At 44.0% G+C, this 19,221-nt stretch overlaps 2 protein-coding genes across 13 annotated transcripts in view; one reads left to right on the top strand and one right to left on the bottom strand.

The window, feature by feature from the left end:
* Positions 1-8,137, top strand: part of EYA2 (EYA transcriptional coactivator and phosphatase 2) — a 146,325-nt gene extending 138,188 nt beyond the window's left edge. For both annotated transcript variants that reach the window (XM_082226149.1, XM_082226150.1), the window contains exons 13-16: positions 2,087-2,201; positions 2,745-2,866; positions 3,391-3,491; positions 7,290-8,137. In XM_082226149.1, the coding sequence (XP_082082275.1) occupies positions 2,087-2,201; positions 2,745-2,866; positions 3,391-3,491; positions 7,290-7,370 (419 nt within the window). In that variant the 3' untranslated portion in view covers positions 7,371-8,137. The remainder of the gene's footprint in view (positions 1-2,086; positions 2,202-2,744; positions 2,867-3,390; positions 3,492-7,289) is intronic.
* A 9,322-nt stretch (positions 8,138-17,459) lies between these two features.
* Positions 17,460-19,221, bottom strand: part of ZMYND8 (zinc finger MYND-type containing 8) — an 81,723-nt gene continuing 79,961 nt past the window's right edge. For all 11 annotated transcript variants that reach the window (XM_082225839.1, XM_082225841.1, XM_082225845.1 and 8 more), the window contains one exon: positions 17,460-18,886. In XM_082225839.1, the coding sequence (XP_082081965.1) occupies positions 18,785-18,886 (102 nt within the window). In that variant the 3' untranslated portion in view covers positions 17,460-18,784. The remainder of the gene's footprint in view (positions 18,887-19,221) is intronic.

Below are 19,221 nucleotides of genomic sequence, written 5' to 3' on the forward strand. Positions count from 1 at the left end.
CATGGACCCAGGCTAACACTTGAAGTTAGGGAAATCACCTTGTTAATCAGGCTAATGTAATACTAAACGTGGTTAATAGAAACTCTCCTGGGGTGCTGGGGCTCAAAAAACTGCCTAACGACTTCAGGTTAGCTCAGTCCATTAGAGCGTGGTGCTGATAGCACCAAGGTTGCAGGTTCGATAGCTGCATATTCATGCATTTTAGTTATTTGGGCTAGATGTTCTTCATGGTCCCTTCCAACTCTATGATCTGTAGCCACGGTCCAGTTGGGCAGGGGAGTGGGGGAGCTTCACCAGAAAGCCTGCCATTCACCTTCACAATTCCATTACAAAACACTGTGGAGCCCCACAATGCAGCCCCAGCATCGTTCATGGTAGAACCTGCTCAGCACTGCATCTTCACATCCGTCACATAGCTAGAACTAACACCAAAAAGGCAGGAAGGGGTTGGAAAGGAGGGAGGGAGAAACGGCAATTGCTCCTCCAGGTATTTTAAACGTGCATTGTCTGCCATTATTATCCAGAATAATGACCTTGGCACACAGCTTTTCAGGGGGACTGAAGAAATAATAACTGGTTGGGCTTATCTAGCTGTCTGCTTCAGCTCAGACCATTGGCTCCTTTCAGACAGTCACTAATCTGCAGGAAATGGCCTGCACCTTTAATGGTTATTGTTTAAGTTCATGGTGCATGTTCTGCTGAATATGTTTTTAAAGGCACGCATAAAACATTTAACAGCTGATAAATGTAAAAAAATAACAATAAAAATCCAAACCCACTCTGGGCCAGTTTTGACTTCATCAACACAACTTTTTCCAAGACTGCTCCGAGGCAGCATAAGCCTCTAACTACGCATGGTGCTCAGTTGTAGGAATGTTCTGCCCGAGGTATATAGGGAAGTGAGTGAGCCAAAGGCTCCTACCTCTTTCCCCAAGGATTAATTTTCTTACCGAAATTGGCCTTCCAATGTTGCTTGACCTCCTGCAGGAGAAAACATACCAGCACCTGCATCTTTCGCCCTGCAAGTGTCAAGCACCTTGGACAGGGCGAGTGTGATAAGGAAAACAGCTCATCGGGAAAGAGAGAAGCCCCTCGCTGTGACCCTCTGATTCAGAATGCAGTATCCCACAACCGTAAAGAAAGTGTGCATGTGCACAGAGGGGTAGGAGAAGAGAACTCAGGGGAAAAGTGCACACAATTTGAGCATCACAGGCCAAATGAGGCATGACACTAATTGCACGAATGCAATGAACGTGTCTGGTTTTTAAATCTTTAAATTGCAGGTACAAGCGGCGGGGGGGGGGGTGTCATTATCAGGACTGTATTATGTGGGTAGATTTCCCATGCTGCAATTTCACATGAAATCCCTGCCTCACCGAAGCTGTCGGAAGGGAAAAGGCCATTTGATGAAGCCCCAGCAAGGTGCTATTTAAATTTAAAAAAAAACAAAGCACTTAAATCGGATGCTCCCATTTAAGATGGCCCACTGAGGGAGTCTTGCCTGAGGACACCCCAGAGAAACTGAAGCTGGCTCTGTGCAGTTGGAAGAACAGGAGGGCTGTTCAGGACTGGGTGAGGCTGTAGCGCATCCTTGGCCAAATGGCTGCACTCCAACTCCCCATCAGCCCTAGCCAGCACAGCTAACTGAAAGAACAACTGGGGGGGGGGCACCCGGTTGGCAAAGGCTGCTGCAGCCACTCAAAGGAGAAACCGTGTGAGACTGCAGCACTGAGACTTGGGGCCTGCTGGGGGCGGGATGGGATGTGGGGAGGAAAGCTCTACCACAAGTGGCTTAGGAGGGAAGACCAACCAGCGATGTGCTGCTTCATTTTGTTACAAGCACCTCCCTGCAATACAGTTTCGCTCCCAGCTCTTTGGCACATGGTGATTATCAACTGCGCAGGTGGGGGGGCGCGTATAGGCGGCTGGTGGGTGGACGGCCCTGCCTTTTGGGCATCAGGTTGTACTAGTTGGATTTCTGGCTCATTCCAACTCAATGATTCCATGGCTTTGCAAAAGCCATGTGCAAGCTATTCCGCGCCTTCCCATTGGAACCAGCTACAAACGCAGCTTTCTCTATCCACAGGTTTAATAGGAGCTCCTAAGAGGGAAACCTGGCTGCAGTTAAGAGCAGAACTGGAAGCGCTGACTGATCTCTGGCTAACACATGCTTTGAAAGCTCTGGATTTGATACATTCCCGGTAAGAACGGCTTAAGGAGTCGTCTCCAGGCTGCAAGAAGTTTTACTTTCCTCTTGTGTTCTCCAAACAAACCGAGGCACGTTTATTTATAGGACACCTTTGGCCAAATTTGTGGGGGGCCACATCTGGACATGTGATGGGGAACTAGATCTAAAACCAGAACAATCCTGGCTCCCAGATATAATAGTTTTGTGCAGAAAGCAGGAAAGCAATAAAGGGAGTCAGCTGCCCAAGGGGGGTGCAGTGTAAATGCTATTGGAGTTTTACACCATTTATATCCCCAGTGTGTGATTACTTGTGACGTACTCCTCTTTCAGGCTAGTTTTGAGTTATAATAAATTATGGAGGGAGAAAAACGTTTTAAGAGTCTAGCCACTGCTGACTGTGTTAATCACTGATTTCAAGGGACTCGTTGCTGGCAAACCTTATATCCTGCTTCCAGTTTAGCCTAATAGAGCAGAAAAGCAAAGATCTCTTGGGGGGAGGGTGGAAAGGGAGGGGTCCCCATTGACTTTAATTCTGTCACTGCTTTCTGTCTCGCAGGCCCAACTGTGTAAATGTTTTGGTGACTACAACCCAGCTCATACCAGCTCTTGCAAAAGTCCTGCTTTATGGACTAGGCACTGTCTTCCCAATTGAAAATATTTATAGTGCAACAAAGACAGGTAAGAACAATTGGTTGCATCCAGGGTTGACCTGTTGATTTAATGGGCCTAGGTTGCTCATGTCCACTAATGTCAGTGGGTCTGCTGTGAGTATGAATAATGCTGGATATAAACCCCATGAGTGGAATTCAGTATGGTGCTGAGAGTGGGGGTCTGGTTGTCTGGGCAGTCCATGACCTCCATACACACTGTCCAGGCTTGTGCTTTGGTGCTGCTAACACAGTGGCTTGACTTTACCCCTGGAGGTTCTCAAAGGCAGGGGCTGCCCAGGCAGGGCTAGTTTCTGCACATAATCCTCTCTCTCCTCCATCCAGACCAGCATAAAGTGTGCCCGCCGAGCAAAAGCCCTTGAGTGTGGCCCAGGGAGAGTTTCAAGGACCAGAGAGACAGGCCAGGGGAGCCTGAAGTTCCCCACCCCTGGGCTAGATGAATGCGCCCCTAAACCCTCGTACAAAGAACAAATGACTCTCAGTTCCTTTATCACCTTTGCCCAGAAAAAATAATGATTTGTTTTTGTTTTGCAGGGAAAGAGAGCTGTTTTGAAAGGATAATGCAGAGGTTTGGACGGAAAGCTGTGTACATCGTAATAGGAGATGGTGTTGAAGAGGAACAGGGGGCGAAAAAGGTACGGTTTTCAGGTTCGCAACCCCACTTTTAAAAGAATAGCTCCGAAAGCATTCTCACCTTTTACCTGAATCGTGAATAGAAATTAGCTCATTATTTTTTTCCTGGCCTGAAAGTTCATAAAGCACTGTGAGCAATTTCCTACTGTAAATCCTCTCTCCATCCCCCTCAGCTGTTGAGGAATTTCCAACAGTTTCCCACTTGCTACAGAAACTGCTCTTGATTAACAACTGTTGGTTAGGTACATAAATAAGGAGTAAGAGCGAGTCAGTGAGTGTGTCGAGATCTGCTGTTCCTCATTTCTGCTGTGTGTGGGGTGGAGCACACAAAGTTGCTTTGCTAGTGCGTCCATTGACAGGGGGTCCCTTAGATTTCAGACAGGGTCTTTCACAGCCCAACTTGGAGATGCCGAGAATTGAACTTAGCACCTTCTGCTGTGTGGAAGGTATATGTTCTTACCACGGACCTAAGGCCCCCCATCTCTTTCCCCCAGTGCTGTTTTCCAAATGAAAACCCATACACCCACACACTGCAGAAAGCTACTCTTTGCCTCATTAGGCTGTACGCCTCTCTTTCCCCCTGTGTGCATGCACTTCTTCTGTCGGGCTGATTTAGATTTCTGTAAGCTGAGCAGCCGCCCAGCAAATGGGTCGGTTCTCCAGGAGTTAAAAGTTAACGCCAGAAATGCATTAGGAAGAAAGTGAAGAAGTCATAATAATAGCGCGAAGCTTCAGACAGGGCTCCCGCGAACTTCAAAGGTAACAGGGTCAGTGCACGGAGGTGCATCAAAGGCCACCGGCTCCCTGGCAGTGGGGTTAAGCAATACCTTTTACAAACTGTGCCGCAAGAAGAGGGGGCCCCCTTTGCTGGTGTCTCCTGCTTTAAGCCTCTTCCCCCTTAATGGGCGCACATTCTTTGCCCGGAGCTGTCAGGGCCTCTGATTGATGATGATCATTAGCAAGGGTGACTACACACCTGAGCTCTATAAACCCATGGGGAGGGCAGTCCTGATGATATCTCTCGGCCTGAGTGGGTCATTTCTCTTCACCTGTCGGGGCGAGTGATGAATGGATGGGAGCTGAGCAGCAGGCGTGGCTGCGCTGCCAACATCTCATCTCTTCAGAGAAAGAAAAACAGATCATTTAAATGGAAGCAGAGCCATGTGGGGAAAGCAGAGGAGGAACGAATGAGGTGGAAGTAGTGGCATTTTCTTCTTCAAGGGCAGGCGGCTGACTTCAGATTTGTTTTTACATTACTTTCTTTTTTTAAAAAAATACATTTCTATTAATTTTTTAACATATCATTTCCAACAGTCATTTAACATAGCTTCCTATCTTATACAAGATTTTAAACTTCCATCAACTACCTCTGAAGATTTTCCATTCTTTATCACTTAATCTGCATTTCTTAATTTCTCTATTACTTTTAATTATCCTTAACTGATATTCTCTTCATAATCTTCCTTGCAATATTTCACAGAATCCTCCTTATAAAACTTCTTGCAATCCTACTAGCGTAATCTGTTTATTACAATTGCTTTTCAGATAATTCAGATGTTTACTCCAGTCCTCTAAGAATCTCTGGTCCCGCAGGTTTCGAATCCTTCCTGTCAATTTGTCTAGTTCTGCATACTGTATTTTTCGCGCTATAAGATGCACTTTCCCCCCTCCCAAAACTAAGGGGAAATGTGTGTGCATCTTATGGAGCGAATGCAGGCTCCATGGCTTCAGCGATAGCAACGTAAAGCCTCCGAAGCGCAGTGGGAGCGCTCCCACTGTGCTCCGGAGGCTTCGGGTTCCTTTCCCTGAAGCCTGGAGAGCGAGAGGGGTTGGTGCACACCGACCCCTCTTGCTCTCCTGGCACTACAGAGAGAGGGAGAGCTGCACAGCGCCCCTTCAGCAAAGCAGGAGGAAAAATGAAAGGGGCTCCGTTTCTCCTGCCGCTTCGCTGAAGGGGTGCTGCGCAGAGAGGGGGAGATTTTTTTTCTCTTGTTCACCCCCTCTAAAACAAGGTGCATCCTATGATCAGGTGTGTCCTATAGAGCGAAAAATACGGTAGTCCATTAATTTCATTTGCCACTCTTCTTTCATCGGTAATTCTTCTTGTTTCCATTTTTGTGCCAATAATATGTTTTTACATTACTTTCATCACACACGTATTCCACCAGTCCTCCCAAGTTTGATCACCATATGTGGCATCATCATTCCGTTTTATCCTCCCAGCATCTCTATAAGGTAGGCTAGACTAGGGGAGAATAATTTGTCCATCCAGAAAGCTGAGCAAGTATTTCAGCACACCTCTCCCCAGTCCCAAATCCAAATTTCGGATGGGTCATGAAACCACCCGATTTCTCAGTTGTGACACCTTTACTGGGCGTCTTGAGTATGGGAAGAAAACGGTGATAAATCAGTTATAATCATGTGTATGAGGTTGGATTTAGATCTGGCAGGCCTGGTTTCCAATCTGAGCACAGCCACTGTACACTTCAGATAATTCCTAGATATTTCTAAGGCAGTGATTATTCATCTGTTGGTGAAATGGGGGAAATAGCAGATTACTTGAAATGGGTGGTTGATAATAATTACTCAGCAGCAGACTGAGTTGCATTTTAACAGTGGGAGAGGGTAAATCTCTGCATAATGGAGATATGAATAGCACTCACACCTTTTACATATATATTTCATATAGTCCACTCAGATTTAAAAACAAGACCCACAATAATACCACAATGAGATTTTTGCCTTGAAGTCTGAAATACCAAAATGAAAGTTGGTATGCACATTCAATGCATTATTCTACATCAAAGGACTCCAGCTTGGCTCCTGCACCGTTTTTTTAAGGTGGGGTGAAAAGATGTCAAATGCACTGCAGACAGATCTGAACAAAAGCCATCTGTTAGGACCTGAGAGACCAGGGCGCAAATCTCCACTCAGCCATAAACCTCACTGGGTGACCTTGACTAATCACAGTCTCTCAGCCTAACCTACCTCACAGGGTTGTTGTGAGAGTAAAATGGAGAGAGGGGAGAACCAAGGGCCTTTTGGCAGTTCCCTCCCTGCAGGAAGTGAAGTAACAGGGAACCAGGCACAGGGCCTTCTTGGCAGTGGCGCCCTCCCTGTGGAACATGAGATGTCAATGAGATAAAGAACTACACAACTTTTAGAAGACACCTGAAGGCAGCCCTGTATTGGAATGTTTTTAATGTTTGATGTATTCTTATGTGTTTATATGTGTTGGAAGCCTCCCAGAGTGGCTGGGGAAATCCAGCCAAATGGGTGGGGTATAAATCATGGGCATAGTAAAACAATAGAAAAATGTAACTGGCCAGTCACATTGTTTCTGCCTCCCCCCAAATTCCTGCCCCTCCTAACAAATTCCTTCCACCATCCCAACAAAAATCCTGGCTATGCCTATGGTAGTAGTAGTAGTAATAATAATAATAGTAATAATAATAATGGTGCCTAGAGCTCCTTGGATGAAAGGTGGAATATAAATGTTATAAATGAGATGTAAACTATAGAGCAAGCCAGTTGTATATCAGGGATGAGGAAAATGTGGCCCCTTAGATGTTGTGGACTACAACTCCCATCATCCTTAGGTATCAGCCCTGCTGGCTGAGGCTGATGAGTAGCGGTTGTCTCTCTGTTGATCACTGTCCCACCCGCATACAATGATTATCCATGTCTTTTTTAGATTCTATGTAAATGAAACGGGTCACATTACTCAATTACCACTGTTTGGGTGATGATTCAGGGAACGTCTTATGACCCTTTTCCTGTTTTAAAACATCTCCTCCTAGCACAACATGCCTTTCTGGAGGATCTCCTGCCACGCCGACCTTGAGGCTCTGCGACACGCACTGGAGCTGGAATACTTGTAGCAGACCCAGAAGTCTCCACGGTGGGCTTCGCCATCACTCCCGAAGACACAGATCTATTTTCCTGGCATTTTCTCTTGGGGTGGAGCTCTTTTGTATGGAAGTCTTTTAAAGAGAATCTGCACCAGGAGCACAGCGTAACCAAGTTCCTCTTTTCTTTCTTTTTTTGGATGGAGAAGAAACCTTTAAATGACCTTAATAACTGGATGTTTAAAACTGAAGTGGGACATTTGCCATGTAAATTACTTCCAGGCATGCAGGAAGATCAGTCCTGGTTTAATTCATTAGGGTTCCCCCCCCCCTTCTTCTTTCTTGCTTTTAATAAATGGGAATAGGGTGGGAAGACGTGACATGGAGTTTCTAGGCATATTTGCTGGACAGTTTTATCAATTCAGAGGAGTTTCTGAGGTGGGGAGGGGAAAGATTGAAACAGATGATTTTTTGGTATTTTTTTAATTTATGAACTAATCCTATTACTCTGATATTAAGCTCAGTACCTGTGTTTGTATCTGCTGAGTTGGATGGACTTGGCCCATTCTAATTTAATAGCTCTCTTCTCCAAGGTTAACTGTGGGGAACAATCATTATCATGTCCATTTGAAATGAGCACATGTGGGACTCTTGGTGTAAAAACTATAGCTAGTTTTTGGAAACTGTGGCATGTGGGCTTCACCCATGTCTCTGTGGGCTGCCATCTTGTTTTCGCATGGTCAGGAGAAAGAGTTACCTTGTGATGAGTGAATGGCAATAAAACTATGTTTACAATTTTAGGGCTAACGTGATTGCTTACTGACGTAGATTGAGCTCGTTGCCTCGCTTCCTGCTTATCTGGATCTTGTAAAGCAGGGGCGTTGGTCCTGTGGCACTCCAACTCCCATCAGTCCCAGCCAGCACAGCCCATGGTGAGGGGAGTTGTAGTACAGAAACATCCAGGGGGCTACAGGTTCTCCATCCCTGCCGCAAAGTTTTGCTTCATAGTCCCCTGCTGACGGCTGCTTAAACGCCAACACAAAGCCAGGAGGCATTAAGGTCCATATCCAGAGATGGCTCCTGTGCATTCATGGATTGTGCGGAGATGATTAAATTTGAGAGACCTCTTGCATATTCACCACTCACACCATGTCATGGGGTAGCAGGGGTGTTAGTGGCTGGTGGCACTGCTGTGACTTAGCAAGGAGGAAAGGGGGAAGGTTGGCGCAGTGGAGTTACATACCAAACACTCCTTGTGTGTTTGCACCTTGCCGCCCCCCACCCCACCCCACTTCGTCCCAGTGAGCTAGAGAGATGCTGGTGAGCAAGAGGTCAGGTGAGCACTACTGCCTCACCCTGCAAACCACTACCACCTAGGGGAAAGAAAAGGGGAAAGACTGTGTATCAGGGCAACGCTGACTTGATGTTTGTTGGGGTTTTGCAACAAGGAGGATGGTTTTTATGGTAACGAAGTTTTGCAATAGTTAGCCCTAAAATTTATCCCTCGAAGGAGCCTTGAAATATCGGGAAGAGGTAGGCTCCCATGCGCCTCCATGGATGTCCTAGCCTTGAGTCTAGAGGGAGAAGACAAGAATGGGACAAAGCATGCTTTTCTGGCTCTAGTGTTGGCTGCTGAATTATTCTTAAAAACAGACATACATTTGGCCGCAAGGCCAGGACAGGAAACCAAAAGGAAGGAAAAGGAAGACAACTTTGAGGCTTCCAAGAAAGGAACAAATTGAATTAAAGACAGGAAGTCTCGAGGGATGCAGGGCCAGCTGAAAGCCAGAGCCTTGATATACAGCAAAACTGAATCTTTTAGCACTTGTCAATCAAGAAAGCATTGCTTTTGCCTGGAATCTTGAGGTTGCTGTATCAGTCTGCCACATTCTCTCTAATAGCACATCCTGTTGTGTGGGAATTACGAGAATACTTCATGACACTATGCTGAAGGGACATATTGAGGGAGATTTGGCAGCTTCTGTCAGATTCATCCTGGTTAGCGTGTCTGATAATTTATTTTAGCCTTTATCCAGTGTTGTCCTGCTGCGGACCATCATGGGATAATTCCCTGTGGTGATCTGAACAGATTAATTGCTGTGCACAAAAGAACAACCACCTAGATGCACTGGAGACCAAAGATTTTGCTAGAGCAAGAGCCATAATGCACACCCGGGTGCAAAGCCAAAGAGACATGGGAAGTGGCCAAATACGTGGCTGGGGAGGGGGCAGTGAACTAAGCATGGGGCTGTTTTATTGATGGACAAAGAAGCTTCTCTCAGCCTTGCTCCCTTTCTGTGTTGCAGCTAGTAAACATCTACGCTAGGGGTGGGCAACTCTTTCCACTGAGATTCATAGTCCCTTGGTGGTAATCAGTTGACTGCATCTCAGAGTTGGCTGAGGCTGGAGTCAAAAGGATCTTAGTTAAAAGTCTGTGGAGCCAGAGGTAGGCACGGCCATCCTTTTCCCTTTCTCTTTCTGCTTCTCTCCCTCACTCTCCATCTTTCTTGCCCCCCTTCCTCCTATTTCCCCCAACACATACATAAAGCCCTAGAATAACAGGGTGCTCACTTCTGATCTACACTGATAAAGCCAGTGCTTTGCTATTGAACATATACTCACCACTCAGCCCAGCAATGAGGAAAAGGCCACCTGTAAGAAGGCCACTCTTAGAAGAAGAACCTAGAACAAGCTGTGCTGGATCAGGCCATTAGCCCATCAAGCCGAGCATCCTTTCCTCATGATGGCCAACCAGATGCCTGTGTCTTCAGAGACAGAGACAAGTCTCTGACAGTAGCAACAGAGCATAGCCATTGTGACTGGTCATCATGGATAGCCTTGTCCTCCATGAATTTATGTAACCTTAAAAAGCCATCCGAGCTGGTGGGAGCCATCCGGGAACTGTATGAAGAAGTGCTTTCTTTTGTCTATCCTGAACTGCCCAACATTCAATTTCGCTGAATGCCCACAAATTTTAGCATTAATGAGACATGGAAAAAACCCTTTCTCTATCCACTTTCTCCATGCCTGGAATGAGCTACTGTAGTGGATAGCTAAAACCTATTGCACACCATCTTTTACATCTGAGTGTGATTTAAATTTTAAAAAGGGTGAGATCCACAGTAACAGTGCAATTTGGGCTAAGAGTTGCACAGCATCTTTCACAAGCATTAAGATACCTATTGGATTTGGCTGTTGAGCTACACTGTCAACCGAGCTCCTATGGTACCCATTTTCCCCTTCAGATGGACCAAACGGTGGCTCCCACAGTGCTCAGGTAGCGTTTCAGGACAGACACTGGAAAATAATCCGTTCTCAGACACGGTGAACATGGTCAGCTTCCAGCAACAAACTAGACTAGCCAGTCAGGTCAGGAGCTCTTTTTGCAGCAGTGGTTTGTTATCCCCTTCAGAGAACTACAGTGGTGCCTCGCAAGACGAAAATAATCCATTCCGCGAGTCTCTTCGTCTAGCGTTTTTTTCGTCTTGCGAAGCAACCCTATTAGCGGCTTAGTGGATTAGCGCTATTAGCGGTTTAGCAGCTATTAAAGGCTTAGTGGCTATTAAAGGCTTAGCGGATTAGCGGCTAAAAGGCTATTAGCGGCTTAGAAAAAGGGGGGGAAGCGGGGGGAAATCGGAACACTCGCAAGATGTTTTCGTCTTGCAAAGCAAACCCATAGGGAAATTCGTCTTGCGAAGCAGCTCAAAAACGGAAAACCCTTTCGTCTAGCGGGTTTTCCGTCTTGCGAGGCATTCGTCTTGCGGGGCACCACTGTACTATGGAGTTTGGACAAGCACAACCATGGATAGTTTATTTTTTGTTACCAGGTTAAAAAAGCAATAGTCCAAACATCTTAACGCCCTCAATTATGGCTCTAATGAAGCCATGGGAGCACACACATGGTGTGCATGGATTCAATTATTTTAGCCCACACCCCTCCCAAGTCCTAGGTGGGGGAATATATGGAGATCACTGTTGGCACTGCTATTGTGGGATTTTTGCTAGTCAGTCCCTGCTCTGTTTACATAGGATTTGCACTCTTCCTGGATCTTAGCCAGGCCAGTCTTGGCTCCTGGAATGGAAATCAAAATATTATTTTGTGTAGGAGATCATCATCAGGATCCCCTCAGAGAGTTGAATGGAAGTCTCTCTGGTGGCAGGTGTACAGCAGAGCTGAAACAAATATGCTGTTTGATTCACATTTGAAGCCATTTAGGCTGGACCAATTATATCCCATTATTTAGATTTTAGATTACTTTGGCCTAACTGTATGGGATTTTGCAGTCATTGTTTTTGTTTTAGGAAGGGGTAAAAATGAGTTTGTTTACACAGCCTGTATCTGTTGTGAAATCCACTGAAGGAAAGTTTGCAGCAAATATCCACTTTTGTTTGCATCAGTATGCAGCAGCTGTTGTCATCACAAATCCTTTGTCACAAAGAACGAAAATACCTTTCCAAGGAGCTTCACAGAGCCTTGTCATCTCAGACTCCAAATACTATTCCAGGATTAACGTATTTCCGAATCCATGAACCTGCATGGGAGAAATCCTAAGAACCTAGTTTAGGTGTGTGTAGGTGTTTATCATAAAAGCTATAATTCATTTGTTACATGATTTGGGGGGGGTTTAGAAAGATTGTAAATGTTTATTTGTTGCAGGATTCTTGCTGCATCCACACCAGCCATTTGCCAAAGGGGGAAAAAGCAAAGCTATAATTATAAAAAAGGTTGGGGTTTTTTTTGAGAAAATGAGGCTTGACATACTGAGAGAGAGTCTGCTTCCAAGGGAAAGATATGTTAAGCTGTTTCACTTTTTGGTCTAATGAAGCATTCTTTATCACTGCTGCTAGTCCTTTCCCTACTTACTATAGGACTCTTCCATGTGTATTCCCCTCTGTGATTGTGCTTCAGGGCAATAACAACATGTATCTAGTATTAAAGCTAGTACATACTGAAGTATTGGGTACATGGGTGTGTTCTAATCCTCATTAAACATTTTTTAAACCAAGTTATTACATCAGGAGCACTGGTACTCACTTACTCAGAGTAAACCTACTGAAATCAACAAACCCAACTTAAGTCATGTTTGTTGATTTCAGTAGGTCTACTCTTGAGTATAAATACCACCGAAGAGATGTACTTAAACCTCCTGTTTAAATGAGTGGGAATGAAAATCCTCAACTTTGGCTGGATTGTACTACCGCTGATTTTCAAGAAGGAAAAGCAGTGCCACTCACCTCTTGGAGGGCAGGATACAATCAGCAGCCCCACTCCCAGCTATAACATTTTTGCTATCATATCCCCCCACCCCATTCAGAGGCCCATTTCAGATACTTATTCAAATATAAATAAAATGACATCGCAAAAGCACAATTCAGCTTTCTTTTTTAAAAAGTACTGTTTTGAATATAAAAGGTTATAAGGATTTTGAAACGTAATGATTCATAAATGATGCTGACAATAAGATAATAAAACAAAGAGAAAACAATAGGCAAACAACATAGGGTTGTTAATCTGACCATTAAGATGCCAAGTCCTTTTAATGCATGGAAGGGAAGAGGCAGGAAGCTGTCTTATACCAAAGCAGACCAGTGGCCCAGGATCTAGCTCAGTATTGTGCACAGTGATTAGCAGTGGCTTCCCAGAATTTCAGGCAGGGAACATTCCCAGACCTGCCTGCAGATGCCAGAGCTTGAACCTGGACCTCCTGCATGCAGTGCGGATGCACTGTTGCCAGGCTATGTTATAGCCGTCCACTTGAAGTCATTTCCTGGAATGTGTCTGCTGTCGTATGCTGACAGCTTCTATGAGCCACAGCTGAGAGCTGAGAGTTCTTGGTGGGGACCAAAGGTGGATGGACTACCCCAGAAAGAGCATGGCATGTCTGCCACCAGGGGTACTGTTGTTGTTTAGTCGTGTCCGACTCTTCGTGACCCCATGGACCAGAGCACACTCCTGTCTTCCACTGCCTCCCGCAGTTTGGTCAGGCTCATGTCTGTAGCTTCAAGAACACTGTCCAACCATCTCATCCTCTGTCGTCCCCTTCACCTTGTGCCCACCATCTTTCCCAACATCAGGGTCTTTTCCAGGGAGTCTTCTCTTCTCATGAGGTGGCCAAAGTATTGGAGCCTCAGCTTCAGGAACTGTCCTTCCAGTGAGCACTCAGGGCTGATTTCCTTAAGAATGGAGAGGTTTGATCTTCTTGCAGTCCATGGGACTCTCAAGAGTCTCCTCCAGCACCATATTTCAAAAGCATCAATTCTTTGGAGATCAGCCTTCTTTATGGTCCAGCTCTCAGTTCCATACATCACTACTGGGAAAACCATAGCCTTAACTATACCCAACACCCCATATTATCCCTCTGCAACATATTCGATTTCTGCGACGCCAAGCACATCCCCACTGCCATTGCACGTTATTCGCTGCCACTAGCAGGTGTGGGAAACACACAGCTTAATGCCATGCACTGCACTGAATGCCATGCTGCAGAGGGGGAATGGGGAGCTCAACATGAGGCTGCCATTCTCAGCAGCAGCCCTGCCCTCCCAATGTGGCTCTGCCCCATTGTAGGGCTCTTCTACATGGCCAAAACAAGCAAGAAAGATGGTAAAGCCTTGCTGCAAGACTCTTGCAGATTTTTTTACCCACCAGCAGTTTTATTCTATCTACTCACAAGAGGGAGATTAGCCTGGGCTCACAAGAAGTATCATCTGTGCCACTTCTAAACAAGAAAACCCAAGTGACCATGCATATGCCAGCTCTGGATGAGAGGCAATGTACAGCATACAACGGACCCAAATAACAACTGGTAACATTCAATTGTCAGTAAGAAGCCCTGTTGGATCAGGTTGAAGATCTATCTAGACCAGCATCCTGTTCCCATGGTAGCCAATGAGATGCTTTTGGGAAGCCTGCAATCAGGCCTTGCGTGTAACAGCATTCTCCCTAGTTGTGTTTCCCAGCAACAGGTATTCAGAGGCATTCTGCCTCCAACAGTGCAGGCTGAACACTGCCATCATGACAAAGAGCCATGGATATAGCCTTATGCCCTCTCTGAATTTCTATGATCTCTCCTTTAAGGCTGTCCAAATTGGCAGCCAAAACCATCTGCAGCAGTGAATCTGAGAGTTTAATTATGTGGCGCTTGTAGAGGCATTTCCTTTGGCCTGTTTCGAATCTTCCAACATGGAATAACCGCATGATGCTTCAGTATTAGATGATGAGGAAACCCCCTCTCTGGACACTTTCTCGACACCATGCATAATTTCATACACCTCTATTTAGTGGCTGGGCTTCCAAAAGGGCTACAAAAGTGCTGCTGCAAAAAAGGTCATGGTGCTTGACAAAAAGTCATTTTTAACTAGTAACAAAAATAAAATAAAAAACGATATAGGCATTAGGAAGGCAAGGGGAAGACTTTATAACAAGCAGTATCCCCAAGTTCAGAAACTGTCAAAATCACTGCTATCTGGGCTGGGAGCTGAAACTCACACAATCCCATTGATAAATATTGTGGTCAGAGGATAGCCCTATTGTGTGGTTTCACTGAGAAAAGACATATAGGTTTCCTCTTCTATCACAATCTTACAAATAAACCCGTATCTCATAGACACTCTTTTTCTACTATCAGCCATTTTATTTTGTGTGTGTAGTTTCTAGACACAGGCACACGATGGCAGCAAACCCTCAGTAACAGCTTGTCATGGGACAAAGAAAAAACTATTTTCCTGCTTGCAAGATAGAAACAATAGAAAATTTTACTAAAATGGATTGATAAAGCCCTGGTGCCAAGGGAATGGTTATTCCAACTGTCACCATACTATTTTTTCTCTCTATGGAAAGCACAAATGTAGTTTCATGCAAGTTGTTCAGCATAATTTAAGCAAAATGGAAAAAGCAAGCCTAGTTAAGCACACCAACTGTAGGGAAGGAATACGAGTAAAAAAATAATAATACAGGCTGCTTTTGCAAGCTGAAGCAGTAAGGAAAGAAAATGGGCCTTTGGGCTTGCTGGTGCTCTAACATGTTGTTTGGAAAAGGGGTATCTGTCACTCCCTCACAATGACTCCCCCCCCCCCGTGACAGACAAGCAAGCAAACACTAAACTCAGCTACTAGTAATCTTACAAATCTATAAAGGAAAGCCCAGCTTGCAGTCCTTGCTAATAAGGATCAATTCTGTCTTAGGCACTTCTATGTAGAAGCAAGCCTCACTGAGTGCCAAGGGACTTCCTCCCCGGTAAACATATCTAGAGTGAACAAGAGGTTACCGAAGAAACAGGCATGTTCTTGGGACTGTCCTGCCATATCCCCCCTTTAAAAAGTCCCTTAAATCAAGTTCCTAACTTCAGTCTTGCTCTTACAAGCTACTTTTGTGAAACTTGCTTTAGTAGTTTTCGTTTGTTTGTCGTTTTTAGAAAAGTGGCAGTAACTTACTAGGGCTGACTGCTTTTATTATGAAGCAGCAAACAGCTCCCATTAAGTCTACTCATTTCAGTGGGTCTACTCTTGAGCATGACGTAAGTGGGATGCAACCCTGTGGGCCCTGCTTCCTACCCACCACCAAAGCAGCTCTTTTGGGTGACGAGTTTAATGAGACCATAGATCCCACATCTCTTATCATGTCTACTTTTACCCACAAGCTGCCTGCTTCTTGGCGTTAAATGTCAGATGAAGTGACGCAGTAGTGGCCTGCTTGTGATCAGGATCATCATGATTATTTGAGAGAAGTGTCAATACGTTATTAGTCAGAACACAGTGTGCTTTAAATAGACTGGCAAGCAGCAATGGTTTTTAAAGAGCCCGTGCCTCTTGAAACTGATCAAGTCCAAACTGTGCATAATATGTAAACTTGTTCATTTTCCTGCATGAGTGATATTCTACATTTTGAAAGGACACTGAACTTTGGTGAACAACTTTCCCCAAAGACTAGAGGTTCAATCTCAAGTAGTTGTTCTTGTCTGTCTTGGGGCCTCACAGTACAATGGTCTACAGAACGGAAGAGTTCAGTGTCTTAAGATGGGCTTTATTGTTGGCAGGACTGTGGTGGTAGCTGCTGGCATGATTCATAAATCACAGAATTGTAGAGTTGGAATGGATGATGAGGGTCATCTAGTCCAGCCCCCTGAAATGCAGGAATCTTTTGCCCAGCATGGGTCTCAAACCCACAATGCTGAGATTAAGAGTCTGAGCTACTGTGATGTGAGATGTGAAACAGGCTTGGTTCTCTGGTGGCAAATAATTATTGCCATGGTGAAGGTTCACATTAGGAGATCCCAAGATGCTGGAAGTCAGTTTTGATGACTTTGACAACCCTGAAATTGGTTTGTTTTTTCTCCTCTCTCTCTTTTTCAGCACTTGACTTGCCAGCCAAAGCTATGAGAAAGCAAGAGTGAAATACAGACAGTAGATTTTTAGTTTGTTAAAAGAAAAGAAACAAGAGAATGAAGAAAAAGAGAAACCAAACTATTAAAGGTGGTATTAGTAAGCAGCAAACATTCTTCAGCCTCTCTGCCCCAGGGTGTTGCTCTGGGCCTCATTTGTTTGAGGTTAGGTTGGCTGGGACTCGGTCCTCCTCAGAGGCACCTCAATTTTGGAACCTGAGATAATTTGATGTGCTTAGCCTTATTTAAGCATCAAACAGACAAAACTTATTAGCTGTGCGGAAAAGCAAGCAGCTGACAAATTCTAAAATAAATAAAAAGTAAAATATCTCTTACTCTTCTGTGTCTGTTCAATGTCCAGGATGCAGATGAAAACAAGAAAACATCTGCATATTTGCTAATGTTGAATAGGAAGGCTGCAGTGCTCTCAGAACAGTTTCCATTGCTAGGCAGAACAAGTGAAGAGAGATATAAATCTGTAAGTAAGCATGCCAAGTAGTGATGCAGTTAAGTATCAACTACCAGAGAAATACAGCTGGATCAGAATGAGTTGTTGTTTTTAAAGGACACATGTAAATGTAACCTGGCTTTCAGAAGGAAAATGGAAACCCAACATGACCCATTTTTTCTAAAACAGTTTAATTAAAAAAAAGAATTAAAGAAACTTAAAGAGCCCTGAAAAAAACTGGGAAATCCCAAAGCATATTGTGCGTCACCTGCTTTAGTAAAAGAAACACAATAATCAAAAAAGATATTTAGTTTAATACAAATTTTATACAAAGAAAATGTGAAAAAATACTTCCATATGCTAAAAGCAATTATGCTTCACAAATAAGGCCAGCTAGGCTATCTTTGACACAATGCAATTCACAAATATTCTGCTCCTGATTTTTTTTTCCTTCTAGCTTTTTTCTTCTTCTTTCCTCTAATGTGTGTACTAGCTGGAGACTGTACAAACCGCATCCTTTATAAACAATGGGAGAAATCAATATGACTAAAATGTACAACAAAATGTACTGGAATGATATAATACAATTAATTTTCTCATATACATACATCACCTTGCTTTGTTCAATGCTTTGTTTACACAACATACAAAATGGTACTACAGTTTAAGTGTAACAGACAGTGTTTTCATGGGTTACTTTCTCTCTCATACTGTACTGTTTCATGCTTACATAAAAACATAAAAATCCCATAATACATGCTCTATTCCAGCATCAATGTCCTTTGCCCTCGTTTCCTGGTAAAGAGTCTTCTCCATCTATAGCTCTTGTTCCCTTTGAAAACAATTTCAAAGTCCTTTGGACACTTAAAAAAAGAAGCAGCAGCAATACAACTGAAACATAACCTAGTAGGAAGCATACGCCCCAAAATCCATTTTCATTATCTCTGGAACTATTGATCTGATATTTAGCTTCCGACTTTCCTTTTCTCTTAGCATGAATGAAATTTACCCCCCCCCCATTTTGTAAACAATCTCTCTCATTTTAAATATGAAACACAAAATATGTCCTTTAATGTACGAGGAGCCTTAAGATTGGAAATGCTTGATTTAACAAATTTAAAACGGCAAGTTCCAGCTTCAGTTGCACAAACCAATGTGCAGGCGTGTGTTTTTTTCCGTCTCCAAAGGCAAGGCAAGTGGTTCAGTCTTCTCATTCTTGATTTATGTGTGCAACTGCAGTTCCCAGAAAACCATTTCTCTTGGTGGTGTTTGTGGCAAGTCTGATTTAACCTTTCCTTCACCAGCTTCCAACACTCCTTATACGTCGAAGTCAATACAAATATAAAAAGGAGATGGTACTCTAACATCATCCACAAAATGTACATAATTTACAACAGAAGCATAGATTTACCATGAATTTTACCAGTCCTCAAGCTTTTTAAAGCCAGCGCTAATGCTTTACATTAATGTAGTGTAATAAATGCTTTGTACACCTGTACAAAGCTAAAAGTCTGAACCTTTGAGGTTAATCCAATGAACTGCGGGGATTTTTTAAAAAACATTTCTATTACAGAGACGATTATATACTCCAACAGCTGCCTGGATTCCTTTGTTAGCAGTTAGACTCTCCGTACTTGGACAGGCATTGTTGTCTGAACATATTGAACTCCTGTTCTCATTGCCACGGTCCCAGCTGTAGGGCTTACTACTACAGGAATGGTCTGTGGATTAAAACCAAAACACACATGTCAGCAACTACAAGCACAGAAACGTAGGATTGCCTGTCATGAGAAACCCTCAGCATGATACTACCCAGGAAATAAAGGGCACAATACATAATAATACAGTACTGTACATAATAAACACTCTGAGCTGTGTGCAAGATATTCAGTACCGAGTCAAAAAAATGAGTTTTCCTATTCCTTGCTTTATAGCCTCAGACCTGTGTGTAACTTTCCTCTCAATAGAATTGCAAGCAATCCCTTAAACAGTAGAAATCTGATTAAAAGTGTTTAAAGTTTCTGTATTACACAAATATTCTGTCTTGTCACTAGAA

This window comes from Podarcis vaucheri (assembly GCF_965113315.1).
Source record: "Podarcis vaucheri genome assembly, chromosome: 6".
NCBI classification, from domain to species: Eukaryota; Metazoa; Chordata; class Lepidosauria; order Squamata; family Lacertidae; genus Podarcis; species Podarcis vaucheri.